The sequence below is a fragment of the Diadema antillarum genome, unplaced genomic scaffold (genome assembly GCF_040938485.1).
Source record: "Diadema antillarum isolate AM-2024a unplaced genomic scaffold, OU_Dant_1.0 seq00000284_RagTag, whole genome shotgun sequence".
Lineage (NCBI taxonomy): Eukaryota > Metazoa > Echinodermata > Echinoidea > Diadematoida > Diadematidae > Diadema > Diadema antillarum.
Window position 1 is genome coordinate 72,604 of NW_027271312.1, and position 18,709 is coordinate 91,312.

At 39.4% G+C, this 18,709-nt stretch overlaps 2 protein-coding genes across 9 annotated transcripts in view; both read right to left on the reverse strand.

Moving 5' to 3' along the window:
- Positions 1-4,699: 4,699 nt before the first annotated feature.
- Positions 4,700-18,709, reverse strand: part of LOC139729986 (uncharacterized) — an 86,849-nt gene continuing 72,839 nt past the window's right edge. For 5 of the 8 annotated variants that reach the window (XM_071640907.1, XM_071640904.1, XM_071640900.1 and 2 more), the window contains one exon: positions 11,529-14,915. In XM_071640907.1, coding sequence (XP_071497008.1) covers positions 13,054-14,915 — 1,862 coding nt within the window. In that variant the 3' untranslated portion in view covers positions 11,529-13,053. Of the gene's footprint in view, positions 5,116-10,934; positions 10,980-11,528; positions 14,916-18,709 lie in introns of those variants that run through there. The other 3 variants (XM_071640908.1, XM_071640905.1, XM_071640906.1) reach the window with 2 other exon arrangements.
- Positions 15,070-17,716, reverse strand: LOC139729985 (uncharacterized). Its single transcript, XM_071640899.1, has 2 exons — positions 15,927-17,716; positions 15,070-15,074 (listed from the first exon to the last, which is right to left on the reverse strand). Exons 1-2 carry the CDS (start codon positions 17,683-17,685, stop codon positions 15,070-15,072), a joined length of 1,764 nt encoding a protein of 587 aa, XP_071497000.1. The 5' UTR covers positions 17,686-17,716.

Sequence of the window (18,709 nt, forward strand, 5' to 3'; positions counted from 1 at the left end):
ACAACAGAACATAGTGCGATTATATAGAGGGGGAAGATGTTGAAGAAGTACTCCATGAACAGTGAGACAGACTACACTTGGTCTTGAAAAAAAAAAACCACAAACAAACAAACAAACAGAGACATAAAGAAAAGAACAGTAGAGACCTCCAGCTCTCATACACAACCTGTGTGCATTTCCTGCATCAAAAACAAAACAACATAAAACACCAACGAATCTCTCAAAAAACAAGTGCACTTCAGTAAACACACGTTACCATGGAAACTGGAAAGTTTACAAACACCCTCCTGATCCAACCATCTTACATGCTCGGCACGATATATATTGCAATGTTTTAAAAATGATTAAAGCGTGCTCACACCTGACGCTAACTCTGTCGCTGAAGAGATAGTTGACTTTTTCATCAAGGACTTGAAAGCCATAATTTCTCACACTTATATCCCCCGCATAATCACATTGTACATGTTCGTTTCGAAGAATCTTTCTCCGTGACAGGTATCACTATGTTATTCGGGCAACACGTGTGTTTCAAAACCTGTAAAACTCTTTTGACATAATCACTTTCCTCCATCAATCATGCCTTGGAAGGTTTCATCTTTGCCTCGTTGGAAGAGCTCCAGACAGTCAAATAATTTGTCACTTAGCATGTAATTAGGCATCATCCTTGCATGATGGGTCATGTCTACCAAAAGGAAATAAATAGGCCAAATATATCTAAATAAGTCATAATGACAACAAAGTACATGTACACTGCATGTTCTTTATATTGTGAAAAGAGTAGTGCAAATAATACTTACATGAAACAGAATCTACTAAAATGGTTAAGAAGGAAAGGTTTTAAAGGAATTGACACTAACAAATTATTCTGCCATCATCATTAATTGGATTTGCACCAAATATATATCTTTATGCGGCTCTTACATGGAGGAAAACAAATTTAGGCGCATGAGAAGTGTATGTAAATGTCTTTAACAGTTCAGTGTGCTGATCACATAGAGCATTTTTGCCCCCCCCCCCCCCCAAACAAAGTACTCTCATATTAGTTTGGTTTACCTAATGTATTTTTCAACATTTCAATCTCCATTTTAGAGACACGCAAGATATACTTATTTTTCAGTCTCTAGGACGTCACGAAAATACACTATATGCAGCATATATAGATATGCAGGAAAAAGAAGGAAAAATCATACACATAAAAAGAAGCAATCACTGTCGATACACATCAGCACAGCCACGTCTTACTTTTATACCCAAGACTTCATTATAAAGTTATGTGACGTCTGAGTGATGATAGAAAAAAAGGCTCGTGTCTACATAATACATGCCATTTGCATCGATAAACTAAATATAGAAGAATTATGATTAAAATACAAGCAGAAGTTATCAGAAAGTACTGTTCAACTGGTGCTGCGGTAATGCAATACACCGCAAATAAAATGCACAATGTCAATAACAACAACCACACATGGTTGAAGGTACTTTATTGGACAAAATATGTTACCAAGGGCTAAATGATCCATAAGAATACTGAGTGCTTTCAGTCTTTCTATCAACTGAGGATGCAAAATATAATAATAAAGATAATTTATCTTTCTGTACCACCTAGAAAATTTATCATAACAGTTCTATTCTCTGGATGGCCACATTCTTCCAATATCTTGTTTACATGTACATAAATATGACATAAATGAGTCTTTGTGAATACAAATAAAACTTCAGCACCAAATGGATTAAACACGAGACATTCAACAATCAACATCAAAACACAGTAATCATCACTGAAGTGCATTTCAAATACTTACACTTTTTTTTTTTTTGCTAGTGACTGAGAAGGAGACTAGCCACTGTCATCATGAGAACTTAAGTTGTACCATGTGCAACAAAGGGGAAGTGAACAGACAGAAAAAGATTGGATACAGGGAAACATGTGCCTCTGTTCTTCGTTCACTTTCGCCATCACCATAGCAACTATTGACAACAATGATACTCTTGCAACTATTGTCAATTTGTCCTTTATCTACGTATATGAGCACTAATCATTCAGTGTTTGGTATAGCCATGATTAAAAAAAATAAAAACCAGAAAATCACTCGGACAGCACAGACCGTCTACGCCAAGCCAGCAACTCATTTCCACCCTTACACGCATGCAATTTCCCCAAATAAAAGCCTTTTGTTTACGTCATTGCAGAGCACATTGCCCAAGCAGAGCGCACGCTTTAGTGCGCGTATCTAAACCTCCAGTACGCCCAGCTTTAACCCCAAGTTCGTTGACCTTATATGTCAAAAGATGAAAAATCCTTAAAAAATCCTTAAAAATTCAAAGATCACTACTAAAACTGAATGAGATGTTCCTTGTGTCAATATCGACTTTTCCTGCAAGTTTCATTTCGATCCGTACACAACTTTTTGAGTTATTTTGCAAACAGACAAACCAATGCCGATGATCACTTAACCTCCTTCCTTGGCGGAGGTAAAATCACGGGCATACATACTCTGGTGCGTATGTCAATTATCATCATTTTTTTAACATCATGGCTATTATCCTAAACTCTGAACAGCAGATGCTTACTTATGTCGATACAGGGCAATTTGTCAATCAGTTGCAATGATAACAAATTGACGCAAGAATCTTTTATTTGAATGAGATTCTTGCGTCACTTCAAGCAATAATATCTAAAAGTCGAACAACTTCCTGACTCTCTCTACTAGTATTTGCATATTTTGTCTGCGTAATATCAAGCAGGAAGAAACGAGAACGAAGACTCTTCTTTCTATCAGAAGTCAAAAGAAGAAGAGGAAGAAGAGGAGGGGATGGAGGAGAAGACGAAGGAAGAAGACAACGAAAATATGCAATGGAGAAAGTAACTTTCTTTGTTCACAAATTGTAAGACGAGTGGGGAACAGAAGCTAGGAAATCATGCACACTCTTAATAATCCCACTTCTCTTCACCATACTGAGCTTGTTCCCTGCCAGTTCAAAAAAAGTCTCCAAACAGAATTTTTTTATAAGACCAACCAGGTTCCCGTGGTCGCTGATTATACAAAACGAGGACGATCGGCGAGCACGCTACATTTTTTTCACCAGCTCTTTCTCTCTGACATAATTTAGTGCTTCCAAATTAAAACAGAAAGGATGAAACCATATCAGAATGTAAGAAGGTGGAAGATATGACATCAATTTGGCTGAGAGTATCTTTGGTGTAATGATAAAACTACAATAACATAAACACCTGCCATCCCATCAAGTTCACTAATCAATACTCTTCAGACTCGACTTTACACTTTGAGAAGTGCATGCTTCACATCCTTCAAATTCAAATTCAAATTCCCCAGAAATTGGTTTCACTTGCTATAATCGCGGACAGGACAAATATTCAAAATTGTACACCTTAACTGTTTCACCTATCTCATATGTATGATAAATATGTGGGCTAATCATCAGTTACCAAAAAAAAAAAAGAAAGAAGGATATATACTGTAAAATGTCTAACCCTCTTCGACTGATTTTTGGATACATCTGAATAAAAATTACATCGAAATTCCCATTGGTCTGAACTATCTCAAGTACATTGCCGTCTAGTATGTCCTTACAAGAGACTTATCAAGAAGCCCAACCTGTCTTATTGTATGCAGCGAATAGATAAGTTCTGCTGCGGCACCTTTTGTGAATATAATAATGTAAATTATTATGAAGAAACAGATACATAAACACAAATCACCACATATTTTTCGACAAAACAAGCTGTATATTGAATACACAAAACCTGAAAACAGGAAAACAAAATAAAGGATATTACTAGTGATATATTCTGTAAATCATCCAATAAAACAACTCCATTTTTTAAACCAGAGTAAATTTATCGCAGCCACTCCAACACATGATTCTGTTTTAAATATTTGTATGAATCATAAATTATAGTGACTAAAATAATTTAATCTCCCTGATGCAGTGATATCCTTTGTTAAAAGCCTCTTCATTTTTATGATGACACTCAATCTTTGGATACTCAATGCATACATCAAGTGTGGTATATGCTATATATTTTTCTCTTTTTTTTTGGTTATATTCATGAATTTTACAAGTCCGTTGATACTCCTTAAACTTTATTTATCAACACGCAATGATATTTACTCTGATTCTGACATGAATGTGACGCGCATGCACACATTTCTCTATCCATTGCTGTACTCCACTACTGCGAATTTCACCATTCGCAAATAGCAAGAAATCAGACTTGCAAAATACACAGAGTATACAAGAGTCTGTTTCAAATTCATGCTATTTTGCAGACTGCATGTCAAAGGAATTGTGGCACCAAATAGTGTTCCATTGGAGGGAAAGTTGATATACACTCGAGCATCAGTCAGCAAAGAGGATAAGGTGAGTGTGTAAGTAAGTACAATGTGTGCATGTCTTGCCAGCGTAACATGGCCAGGGTAGCAGAGAGAAAAAAAAAGCGCAGTCACTTGAGCATTTCTGAGAGTCATGTCCACCTTTAAAGTTTGTAGAGGATCCCAAACAGCAGGCAACTGGGTTATCCATCATTTTGTTTGTTGCTCCAGTGTTTGTTTTCATCCCACAGCATAGTAAAAAAAAAAAACCAGCTACAAAAAACAACACAAAAACAAAACATAACAGGAGATGGGTGTGCTGTCTACCTGTGGCATCACTGAATCTAGGAACGGTGTCCGCAACGAAAATGTGAGGTCCTTTAAAGTCCTTCTGCTTCTAACAAGTCTTGTCCTTCCTCAACGACACAGGTCAACGTAGGAATGAGAATACAAAAAACAAAACAAAACAAAAAGAGTGATCCGTCTAAGAGGTGGCATGAGTGAGATACACAGAGCTCTCTCGAGTCTTCCTGATTGGTCAGATTCAATCCACAGAAACAAAAACAAGAACATTCCTTGTTTGATTCCATGTCTAGTTACTGCGACAGTGGTGGCACTGGATGCAGTTTGAAACCTGCGTGATATCCTACGTGCATTCCTTTCCTTCCGTCCGAGGTCGACAATCCCTTGCGGTTCCCCCGTCAGAAGCGCGTCGTCTCCGTCTTCTCGCATCTGAGAGGGAATATTGAACTCCGGACCTTCACTTCCCCAGCATAAACATCTACATAAAGGTAACACAAAGAATGAAAGTGTGAAAACCTTGCCAATAATTAGGGGGAAAAAAATGAAAATCAGTCTTCTAGATATTTCATTCTGGTCAAAAAAAAATCAAGTTGTTTGATCTTGCATATGATACTCTAAATATGAAACTAAAGGAGAATAGGGCAGCTCCTTGATCAGTACCAAACTATCAGAAATATCCCGATGGAATCCCATTTTCTTTGCTCATTTTTTCACTAATAGGAAATATCACTTATGACACATATTTTACATATAAGACCAATCTCTCAGAATATTCATCAATAATCCTTTCACTGAGAAGATCAAGAGCCATCATAAAAATTTCATGACACCCTTGAACATTGAACTGTATTAGCCACTGAATCACAGTATTGCAGTGTATTCCCACTTTGATTTAATACACATTCCATTGGGGTTCAAAGGGCCAGTGTAAATTCTTCAATGTGGACTTTAAAACATAAAATATGAATTACCGACAAATAAAAAAAAAGAAAATATATATTTATATTTTCAACATTGAAAGTGGGTAATACTCCATAAATATATCACATCCATCAAACTACCTCACCTTTTTTTGCCCTCATTTTACAGACTTAGGGCAAATTTCCACACAAGGTAAAATGAGAAATCCACTAAACTTTTGCACTGCAATCCAAACAACGTTATCTGACACAGCAAACAACTTTTTTTATGGGACATGCTAGTGAACTCCACGGCTGCTTCACTCTCCTCTACTTACCAAAGGGAATGCATGCTGACTATACAGTGAAATATAAAATGCACGTTGATTATAAAGCATGCAGAACCTTTCTAGACAGCAAATTTCTTTTAAAAATCATGCAAAATTCATGCAGGAGACGGGGCGATAATCAAGCCTCTGCACAATTCAAAAGGAATTTTCGGGACCAGTTCAAAACTTTAATAGTCTGAGAACAAAGAGTGAAATTTCACTTGTCTAGCAAAACAGTCAAAATTTGAAGAAAACTGAATAAAAGTTTGGAAAGCTTTAAGTTTGTTGGGTAAAGGGTAAGAGCTTGATGCCACGCACAGACAGACAGACAGACACACACACACAGACACACATAACCCTCTCTCTGACAAAATTCTGAAATCTCTAAGGACTTTGTACAGGACCAACCAGCTTTGCATTTAAAGCTTTGAAGTCACATTTCTCACCAATTTTGTTTGCATGTAAACAACAAAAGCTGCTACAACAAAATAATTATTGGCTCTGATATTTATCAGTAATTTACTGTTTGAGGTAGTAAGAAGGCACAACAGAAGCTTTCAAGTTTTCTGTATGCCTAAGATTCTCACGATAGGGATCGTATATTGATAAATGTTTATACTGAATAAGTTGATCAGTAAAGCACTGAAGCAAGTACATTGTAGTCTATAATTTTATCTATATACACAAAAACACAAACACACATACACACACTCTAAATATTTACCACGGTGCAGCTTGAAAACTATGACCTATTTAATGATCACACAAAACTCGTAGTGGTAGGGCATGATCACTTGATTGAAAAAAGTGTAAAAAAAAAGAGACGATTAATTGTAGAATGACATGTGCCGGAATGTAATGTCTTCTCACTGAAATGACAGTGCATGTGCGGAACTGTTGAATGCTTTTCTACCAGTTACCGATTTGTGGCAGATACAGAAGGGCGGCTCAACACAGCAATGGCATGTTCAATTTCACTTTTCTGACGCACACAGACACATACACACAGACACATACACATACACATACACATACACATACACATGCTTGAGGAAGACACAGTTGTGGTACATGCTATGCGAACAGCACACTGCATGAAAAGGTGGGAACACCAGCAATTGTGTTTGATGCTCTATAATTTGGGAAAGTCTAAATTATCAATAAGACCAAGTCAACAAGTAAAAGATCTAAGCTCATGACAGCTATGTCTGTTTAAGCTATCAATGCTAGTATTGTTGCAAATATCTACACAGTTAAGCATTTCTATGATTATTGTTTTTACAGTGTACATATATGTTAATGTACTTAACATATAATTTCATCATTATATTATTATACATTCATCATTTAAGATATGGGAAGATATACTCAAAATTCAAAAAATATATTCCTGACATTCCAAGCTGATCAGTAGTCAGCCTGACTATGATTACATAACTGGAGACCTCGATATGCAGTGATCAGGAATTCCACATTTAAACAGCATTTTTCTTTCTAACTTTTACAAGCTTTTTGTTATAACGCAAAGGATGGGGAGACTTATACTGTTTAAGGAGGCAATTTCCTAGAAAACAGCCCCACAGAATTCCACAACTACAGACGGCATCAACTAAAAACTATGCTCAAGCAAGATAGAACATAACCATCAAAAAAGAAAAAAGAAAAAAGAGGGAAACATAGATGTCATCCCCAGGCACACACCAACACACGCTTCTGCATGAGAAGGACTGAAGGCAAAAAGAAGAAAGCAACAGTGGCGTTCAATCCAAAATTTTCTTCTACAGGACACGATTTCATTTCACAGGATTGATATTGGCTGACGTTCAAGGGGGAAAAACAGATTTGAAAAAAGGTGAAAATAGCGAAGCTCTGGCATTGCAATGATGATTGGCATGCTTTTTAACCCATTGAGGACGAGTCCCGAGTATATTCGGCAAGTGTCTATGGGAAATGTGTGTTAGACTTGTAGCAAAATCAGCCCGTCCTCAACGGGTTAAATTGGCTGGCTGTGTCGCGGCGTGTGAGCAGTGCATGATGCAAAATTATGAGTCCTGATATGGCTCTATCCTACAGGTTCAGTGAAAAAAAAAATGAGAAAAAGAAAAAAAAGAAGGAAAAAGAAAAAAACGTTGCCCGCTATAGTTGGACAAGCATGACATTGTCACACGTGATTGTAAATATCTGAGACATTGACATTTTCTGGCCTAGAATTTGATACAGGCTGGTACTAGTATTCCATAAATTACTTGCATTGAACAATTCAAGTCTTTAACAGATAATAAAACACACTGCACTATTGTATTGTAGTACCAATATATACATCTTACAATTTTTATCAAAAGATAGGTAATTCTGGTGTATAAAGATATATTTATACGTGTTTATAAACCACCATAATATTTCTTAACCTACCAGGCAAAGATTTCAACCATAGTGACATATAGCTATCATCCAGAAGTATAGAGATAAATGGAAAGGTGTTATATCCCTCTACCCTATACCTGTTATATATTTCATATTTGTTCTTGTATATCAATAACTCAAACCCAAAGAGTACATAATGATAGAAACAATATAACATGCAGGAAAATTTGCTAGCAATTTCATGTCAAGGTGAATATCATTGTGTAACTACTTACTGTAATAGGTACATAAATATATCGACTAAATCAATAAACAAATAACCAAATAAAGTGATGATAAAATATTGATTTATACTAAACTTGTTTGCTTTATCTCTGCTAGATAAATCCCTTTCACCCAAGGATAAGAAACTATTTATATTTACTGAAGTAATTACTCTCAGAATACTTTCAGCATACCCTAAAGCACTTGTGTGTAAGAAGGCGACAGAAAGATTATGGAAAGTAACTGAATTAATTTTAGGATGAAAGCCCTAGTTGAGGTCAGCCGAATCACCGAAAAACTACAAATCTGAATGATAGTTAATCATCTCATCACTAAAATTCCCCATGAAGTCAAGGTATTGCTCTAAGGTATACAAAAAAAATGGAACAGTTACTGTAAACATCTAGCAACCGAAAAAAAAAATATATGTATTGAGTTAGTAAAAAACTGAAGTCACAGTCTGTGTAAACTTGAACTTACAAAATCTTGATGTATCTCATGTCATCTCAGGTTAAGAGCAAAGCAGGAAAAGTAGTTAATTAAAGCCATTTTCTATTTTCAAGCAGATCAGTATAAACTCATCCACCAGAGATCTGGTTGGCTTGTTGTTGTTGTTTTTTGTCATCAGCAAAGCAGAGTTATACAACTCTATCATGGGTAAAATGTTGACATGAGTTTCAAAATGCAAGTTAATAAAACAAAACCGAGGAAAGGAAATGAATCAATAACTGATAGTATCCTTGCACCCTTTTAACTACTGACTAACAATGAATAAAGTGGTTAAAGCCCCTCGCCCATTCTACTGATGAGGAAAAAATCCATCCTACCACAATTTGTGGCTTTGTTTTTTCCTGAGAACTATGTATTAGTAAAACAAGGTCTGAGTTCATCAATTACCTGATTTACTTGAAAGAACTGAAAGTCTGCAGGTAAACGTTAAAAAAAAGAACATATTTGCAACTCGACTCGGTGATCTTACTCCTTTTCAAATTACCCGCAGACATACGAGTCTGACAGAAGATTTCTACATTCACACTGTGAAGAATAAAAAGAATATAATGTTGACAGAGATTTGAAAGTCCTCCAAGCTACTTAATTCATGCAGTTTACATTTGAAAGCGGCTGGCGGTTAAGGCCTTCTGTGTTCATTCTCTGCTTTAATAATACATATATGACCATTTCATCACCCCTTAGTGTTTTGAATGCTGTAGTTGAAATGATTTGAAATTTGAGCACTGACATCTTGCCAAGTCATCAAGTGGAAATGAAAGGAAATATGTTTAACATTTGAGACTACATATAGAATGTCTCTATTTACTATTAAATCTGAGCTAAAGCCTCTTCATTAATAGTCACTAAACTTTTAAACTTTAAAGAAAAAAAAAGTGACATATACAAATAAAACCATACCAATATCAGATATTGTACCATATGGTACCAGAATATGTGGATACTGCAATTTGAAGCATTTTACCAAATGACCACTGGGATCACAATGAATAGATGATGCCACAAACATCACACACACACTCTTCCATCTTCTTAAAACTGCTGTAGTGGTTAACACACACACACACACACACACACACACACACACACACACACACAAACAAACACAAATAAGGAACTGGAGTAATTCTCTATACATACATCTGTCATTCCATTGTATCAGAACACTTGCACTCAATTGTCACACCTAATCATGTCCTCAATATTCACATCAGACTTTTTAAACAGTGGCAATCTATATTCATGAAAATGCTGAAAAAAACATATAAAGAAAGAGACGTCGCAAGAAACACAACTTGACAAATCGAATAGGGAGAAGCAAAGATACTTTGCACAATTTGATCAACCAGGGCATGGGGAATAAAGCTGGAAACCTAGGCTGAAAGCAACACAATCAAAGACCACACTGACCAATTACACATTTAAAAAAATGTAATTTACGTTTTCCATGACACTCTCTGTGCAGAAAAATTAAAGAAGATAATCACAACCATCTATCAAAGTGTAAACGCAGATGGAGTCTAATCCATCATTGCAGTTTTACTAATTGCACATTACTGCAGTCACACAACTCCCGGCACACATCAATGCAATGAACATTTGCAAGTGAATACACCACCAACTCGTTGACGTCTTTTCAGAAGACATAAATCAAATTGATACTATGTGGGCTGACATGGGCAGGGTGCAAAAGGGGGGGGGGGGGGGGGGAGCGAGAAATTGTGCACATCAATGATTTCTTCATGAAAGCAGAAATGGTTTGAAGGTTTGGATAACTCCTATGGAAACAAAAACGAAAGCTTGAGTTATAAAAGAGTCTTCAAGTAAGGCAGAGACAGACAGGAGAAAAATAAAAAAGAGGAAAATGATATGAATCTATAATGAAACAAACCAGTGCAGAACACACACTGTCACATTTGTCCGCTACCTACCCTCTGTTATCGACGACTTCTGCCATATTTTTCTTACTCAAATGCCTGCACCAAGGATTGGAAAAGAAAGCTTCTTCAAACAAGAAGGAAATCTGCTCTAAACTTTTGCAGATAACCAACAATATCTGAGAGTGATTGGGTAACAGATTTCTCATGTGGGACATTTCTTGAATTTATGTAAATGCACATTCCTGTAGTATCTACACTTATTATAGCTTGTTAAACATTTTCTTGTGAAACAGCTTTGTAAAAAATGAGGAATATAGAGGGGATATTCCAGGGAAAATGTAATGTGAAATGACTTCTTCAATTCACATTTATACTTTCAGACAATAACCTCTTTTTTTTGGGGGGGGGGGGAGGGGGCAGGGGACGGCAGATGGGGAGGTGGAAGGTGGGAGGGAAGGGGGAGAGCTGGGCAAGTTTTGTAAGAGATAATAAATGCAAACTTTGCTTCTTTGGTAGTCGAGGCAGTCAGCACTCTACTTCTACAATAGATGAATATAAAACTTGTTATGTGCTGCATTTGGAATCATGCTGGTACATGTACTGCAAAAACACGATCAGAACAATGGTAAAATCATGGGCATGATAGTTGTATAGGTCTCGTGTAAAATTTTATGAACATTTCTTCCCGACAACAACTAGTAAATCACTGAAAATATAAAGAGTCAGTATGAAAAAATATTTTGTTACATCTGACCATATTCCTGAAAACGACTATAAAGCATTTTGATTGTTGTGCGGGGAAATAATCGTACAAGCATCACATGAATCCATTTACTTCTGTGGAAGAACACTTCACAGGAAATTTGCAAGCTATCAAATTACTTCTATAAGTTTGAGAAAATGACTTTGTGGAATGTACAATATTCCTGAGAAAATAATAATTTGTTGCATGCATGAAAGTGATCCATTTCTTTGGTTTCTTTGCACAATATATTTCTCACGGGAATAAAAAAGAATGGACTGTGTATTCAGCACTATTGAGCCAAAAATGAATTCTACAGTCAATTGAAAGGGGAAGAAGGAACTGAATATACAAATACTTGAATAGTGGAATATATGCTATAGCCATACAGAAAACAGAAATACAGAAATACAGACTCCCTTTAGATGAGAGGACATATGGGGAGGGGCTGGTGATTAAAAAGTATCAAACATGGGAATCTGAAGTGGGATCAGTAGTCAGAGAAACAAACTCAGCACACCATGTCAATACATCAAATGTATTGAGTTCCTTCTCAAACAATCTGTAGGGATATTCACTACAACTCATAAAATGGACCTCAATTTCACCCTTTTGATATTATGGGGTCAACAGACATGTATCAGACAAAGTAAAAAAAAAAGTGACAGAAAAAGTGACAGACAATTTTCCCCCTAGCTCAACAGCTCATTTGTCTACAAATTTTCATTATCAAAAAACCTTGACATATTTTTACTTTTTCTCAAGGAAGAACAAACACTTTTCTATAAAGCCACAGAATAATGGAGATTGGAATGTGCAATGACTTCTCTTTAGAATAAGATTTGTGACAATTTTCAGAGGGTTTTTAAAGCTAGTATCATCAGGCACATCTGAAAGTCATAGGACATTAAAGTGCCAGACAGATATGATCATCAGTCAGAGAAAATGTTAAACTGTGATACATGGTGGCTGACTGAATACTGTTCCCACTTCAGGCTTTGGATAAACACAAGCACACCAATCCAAGAGTATAATATATATAAACAGTGGATCCAAGTACCATAAACACACTGTTATTGCCATTAAATGCTGGTCTAAATTGCTACGCTGGGGCAGAGACTGAGATGCGTGTAAGATTGGTTTTTACGGTTTGCTGCCAGTGAGAATGTCACATAGATAGGCATTTACCAAATGACTGAAGGAAACTTTTATTAGCAGCTGCTTCACTCCAAAAATTGTTAGATACTTTTGCTGGGCATCCTTTATGATACCTATATATTGATGCCAACTACCAGCACTAGTCTTTCTGCTCCATTGCTCGCATGAATCATGTACAATCTTACAAGATTTAATCAGGCTAGGCATTGAAACTGTGTCAGCTTTACAAGATCTGTGCTTGCATTTCTAATCTCTCTTGTAGCCTCTTTTCTAAACTATATAATGTAGGACACTGCCAAATTTACTTTGCCTTGCGTAATATATGATACTGTTCACCAATATTTCGAGCAAAGTTTCAAACAAGATATGGATCTCAGAAGTACTTACGGATCTCAAATCAGCAACTTTCCGGGCGTGGGCTGAAAATTTGGATGTCTCCACCTGCGAATCAGAGGCACCTTCGCCAATCCTTGCGTACATGGAGGCAGGTCGATATGGCCGTGGTCCCACCTGAGGTTTGGGTCTGATAGGGGGCGGGGCTTTCTTTGCATTATTGTCAGTTGGGAGGGGGAGGACAGGGTCATGTTTAGGGTTTTGCACTGGGACCTTTGGCTGCACATCGGCGTCAACCGTCACGGACTTGGAGGTATTGTTATTGCTTTCGTCATGGGATGAGTTGTTGGGTGAGGGTGGGGAAACGGGAGAGTCTGGTTTGGGCGGGGCGGTGGGTGTAGCATCATCTCGGATTGGTGATGCTTCGGGAGTTTCAGGTGGGGTGGGTAATGTTGGTGAAAGACCATTGGTGACAAGTTCAATACTTTCCTGCCTTCTGGCTTCTGGTGGGGGAGCAGTGGTTTCAGTTCTTGAGTCAGTCTTTGAGGTGCTCAGGCTCATTGACATGCTACCACTGACGCTGTCATCTTTCGAAGAAGATGATGATGAGTTGAGGGAGGAGTTTGAGTCACTGCGTTGCCGCTGGGCCTCTCGTTGAGCAGAGAGGACATACGAGGCTTTTGGGTTGTTCTTCTTCTTAAGAATGTCAGCAAAGACATTCCGTCTGCCACTCGCAGATGCTTGGGCAGATGCTTGTGGCTTAGTGGGAGTGTCTTCTGGGATTGCTTCCACCATCTGATCAACTTTTGGGGAGTCTTCTTTCAGCGGGGCATCGGCCTCATCACTGCCCAACTTCCCTGAATCCTCGGCAGATTTTTCAGGCGCCACAGCTGGTGGTGCCGGTGCCTGCTCCACAGGAGTGGTGATTGCTTGCGGGGGAGTCATCTGGCCATAGACAGGCATAGGCTGCATGCCCATTGGGGTATAGACCATCTGGGGTGGGGACATGAGGACGCCTCCACCCGGTTGCTGCATCATCATGTACGGTGCCTGGGATGGCATCAGGACTTGCTGCTGCTGCTGCTGTTGCAACAACAGCTGCTGCTGCAGCATGATCTGCTGTTGCATCTGCTGCTGCTGCATCTGCTGCATCTGGTAGGACATGCCCGGGTTTGCCGCCATGTGCGCCGCTGAGGGATTCGCCATCAGCTGTTGCTGCAACATGGCCATCTGTTGCTGGAGTTGCTTGTATTGTTCGGTAAGTTGCTGCATGCTGGGTTGCCCGGGCTCTACCTTCACAGTCTCACTGGCAGTCTCCTGCTCCTTGTCAACCGAGACATCTTCCTTCTCCTGTTTCTGTCCTTCCTCTTTCTCTCCATCTCCATCCTTTCTCTCGGCATCATCTAGCTTTTCTTCCACTTTCTGTTCTTTTTCTGTGACAACCTGCTCTTCATCTTTGCCATCTTTGCTCATCTCTAAATCCTTATCTTCAACTTCTTCTGCTGTTTTCTCTCTTGTCTGCTCCGCCCCATCTTCTGCCAGTTCTTCCACCTTCTCCTCCGTCTCTTCTGCAGTATCCTGGACGACGTCCTCTGCCTTGCTCTCGGACGCTGCATCGTCCAGCGACTGTCTACTCACGGGAGCAGCGAGGGCCGTCAGGGATTTCTCCTCCAGGACGCTGTCTGACTCCTCTCCCTGAGGGGTGGGGGAGTAACTCGTCGTCTCATTGCTATCGTCATCCAGGCTCAGTTTCATCATGCGTGTTAGAGCGGCTCGCTTGTCTAAAATATCTGAGGTTTCTGCAATAAAGCAAGAATCGAACAGGGCTGAGGGTTAGGGCTGTATGCTTCACTCGGCACTTAATGCTTTGAGCTACATTATCTCATCATCTTTGATCACGATGATTGAGTTAAGGAAAAAATATCACAAGTACATCTTCTATTCAGACAGAAACTACTCTGCAAGAACAAAAGGCACATTGAATACGTGCAAAAGTAATTGCATGCTACATAGAAAAATAGGAAAAGACAAAGTTTTTAAGAAAGCAAAATAATGCTGCATACTATGTTCCCATACACAGAATGCTGAAAAAAGGCCTCAAATACAACTGCAATTTGCATGCCAAGTCTTATTACATTAACTCGAAATTCCTAGGATTAAACTTTTAGCATTGATGACTGTGTGACTTGAACTAGACAGCACATGAAAGAAATTCAACTCATCAAAATCATAAAAATGACATTGAATCAGAAAAAAAAATGCACTATAAAGTTGCAAATTTGAGCATTCAAAAAAAAGTGAATGGATGTTATGCACGAAATTAGAAGAACCTGAACTTCCCACACATAGATGAAAGAGCTTCAGTATAGCTATTCTAATGATAATGTGATGCCATACATAGAATGGATGGGAGCAGAAATGATATGGGATAAATACACTACATAGTTTGCTAGTAAAGCAAAGATTTGATAGGTCATGCAGCTTTGAAAAGTTAGAAGCATCTACAATTATAGGCCTATGCATACTGCAAACCACAAGCTCTATTTGAGATAAAGCAGAAGTATAAAAGTTTGCTGGGAAAAGGCACTTGTTTACACCTCTAAATGAATCTGAATACTATGTTTCCTTTATGACAGCAGTTAGCATGCACATAAATTTGTTGGGTCACTGATACGTACAATGTATTTGTAGCTTTTAAAAAGAGCATGCTTTACGAAAATATTAGACATTTTGTCTTTACAATATCAACACATCAATACCCTCATCCGTAAATGGATAGATAAATTGCATACACAACACACATCTCATACCACTGCATGCTACACTATTCATGCTCATATTTTTTACTTCATCATTTGAAATGACAGCATTGGGATTCATGCAAGATGTTTGCCTCTCTACGATGTGACTGACTGTCTCGTATGGAAAAAAAGTGTGAAGTGGCCTAGATGTGTCTTTTTGGGGGGGATCGGGACGGCACAGCGGTGAAAGTGAATTTTGTGGAGTGAAAAGTAAAGTGACAATGACGAGAGTGGGCTGACCTTTGACCTTTTCAGGAAGGACAGGAGAGACAGAGGTGGGTGATGTCACACTATCCACTACCACCACCGGTTCTGGTTCCCCGCCCTGTAATCCTGATGGCACTCTCTTTGCCGTTGCTCCCTCAACGGCTTCTTGTGGAGGCTGGCCAGATGCAGCCAGCGGTTGAACGTCGGTCGAGTCGTGCGTGGAGCTGAGATGATCGGAGCTGCGGGCGTTCGGCCCTGACGAAGCATCTCCGAAAGAATCGTCGAGGAAGACATCGTCATTGCTCGTGGAGGCATCAAAGCTCTCCTCCAGCCGCACCGAACGATGCAAACCTCGGAGTCGTCTCCTGAGCACATCTTCAAGGTTCTCGCTCGATGGGTTTGTGTCGCTCGGTACAGACCCTGACTTGGTGGATGCTTCTCTCGCAACGGAGGAAGTCTTCTGCATGGGAATTATTGATCCCGAAGAATTTTGGGCTGCCATGATGTTTCCATCAACTGGTGGCAAAGTGTCTTGTTCTCCTTGTAATCGAGTAGGGGGAGCAACAATCTCGGCTCTGACTTGAATTTGGTTGGATTTCTTTGGTACAGGACGTACTGCATCTATTTTTGCATCCGCACTCTTTTGCTTCCTCATTCTGGCTGCAGGGACTGGGGGTACAGCACTCCTCCCAGCAGCTTGTGAGTCCTTGAGGGTCTCTGAAGAAGGGAGCTTATTCTTTGACGCATCACTTTTGACGTCCTGAAGGTGTCCCTTTCCATCCATGTCTGAAGAGGACTTCTTCTTTCTCCTGGGTGGCACTGCTGGCCTGGTGTCCTTACCCACACCTCCATGACCTTTGCCTGGTTGCTGTGTGGGAGCAATGGATCCTGCTGTTGCAAGCTTCAACTCTGATTCGGATGCGCTTCGAGGTGCGAGGTGCTTGGGCGGTGCCTGTTTCAAACGGCTCTCGGTAGTCGATGAACTCCTCTCCTTTCTGAAGGATGGAGGGAGGGGAGGGGGCCGACTGGGTCTCAGCTTCATCGCAGGAGCTGTGGAAACCTTGTTGGCCGAAGCATTCTTGCTCTGCTGACTGAGCGCTTGCAGGAATGCCGACTGCAGGGCACTCAGGGCCGCATTGTCCTGAATCGGCGGGGGCCTCTTCGGTGCCTTTCTCTTCCGGTACAATCCAGGCTGCTGATCGGCAGACAGCTGTTTGGTGAGCTTCGCAACTTTGCCACCCGAGCCTCCCACGCCTAGCTCGGGCTCGGATGAAATGCGCGCCATCCTCGGTCGTGGCACGGGGGGTTTGCCAGCGTTTGAATCTTGTGGCACGTCCCCAGAATAGACATGATGTCCTCCGGGTTGACAGTTTGCATCACTAACCATGTCCAACCCACCACCATCATTTTGCTGCTTTCCCTCCGCCGAAATCTGTGAAAAGTTCCTCGGTTTTGCAACGGGCCTCAGAGGCTCTACGACAGCAGCTACTATGGACACATTTGTGCCGGTCAGCGAATCTGGTTTGTTAGTGTCTGCGATGTCGTGTTCACTACTGGGCATGGTGTTAGTAGGTGCAGTTAGTTGCTGAGTCTGACACAGTACTGGAGGGTTGGCACATTTTAAGGGCAAGGCAGGGAGAGTGCGGTGTGCGGGAGATTGGCAAGGCAGAGAGTGGGACAGAGATAAAACACAGAACATCAATAGCTTGCATCATGCTCAGAGAGTGAAGATAGTGACTGTCAGAGAAAAGCGTGTAAAGGAGAGAGAAAGTCGACAGCTGTGCAATACATATTGAAAGGAAAGTGATCAAGAATAAATCTAGTGTCCTTCAGTGCGGCTGGACTAGGGTGACGGAAGATTGCAATCAGCAGGCAGTGTCTGAGTCTGCATAATCCTGGGTCATCAAATTTTCTTTGGTCAAGCATTTGTAGGATTTTGGCATGCTCATGTACCCAGTAACTGTTTCAGCTCAACCTTACACTATCTCTTAATTGCCATGTCTCTTGGGAACTACAATCCTCTCCACATGTCTTGATTCATCAATGTTGCAAAAACAAATTTTTCAACCATTTGTTTATAACATTTTGATTTGCAGTTATTTTTGTTTTTAATGGAAAAAGCTTGAATCAGGATTCTAATTTATATATGAATATAGGTTTATTTCATCTTTGTATCTTACTTCATTCTTGTTATATTACATCTGAAGAGAGTGCGATGAGAGAAAAAAAAATTGTGCATCTTTATGGAAAGCTATCAGCAGTCAATTTTGCCTAGTGTTGCAATTTAAATTCCTGAAATGATAAGTTCAATGATGAGTACAAATTTTATATGATATGAAATGCACTTATGCATGTGTTAACATATGATTACTTTCAATTTCCAGATGTAAAAATCTATCAAGGTAATGCTGTCCAAAGAATCTTAACAATCTCAATAATGCATGCATGTATTTCTTTGAGGGATGCGTTTTCAAGAAAATGTAGCTGTAGGCGTGAAATAATTACAATAATTTTAATTTTCTCATTGACGTGTATAGCACTCTCTCAATTCAATCGTCTCCCTGTGAAATATATCTGACCATACA

Coding starts and splice junctions, on each gene's coding strand:
- LOC139729985 (XM_071640899.1), bottom strand. CDS start 17,685: ATGCCCAGTAGTGAACACGACATCGCAGACACTAACAAACCAGATTCG.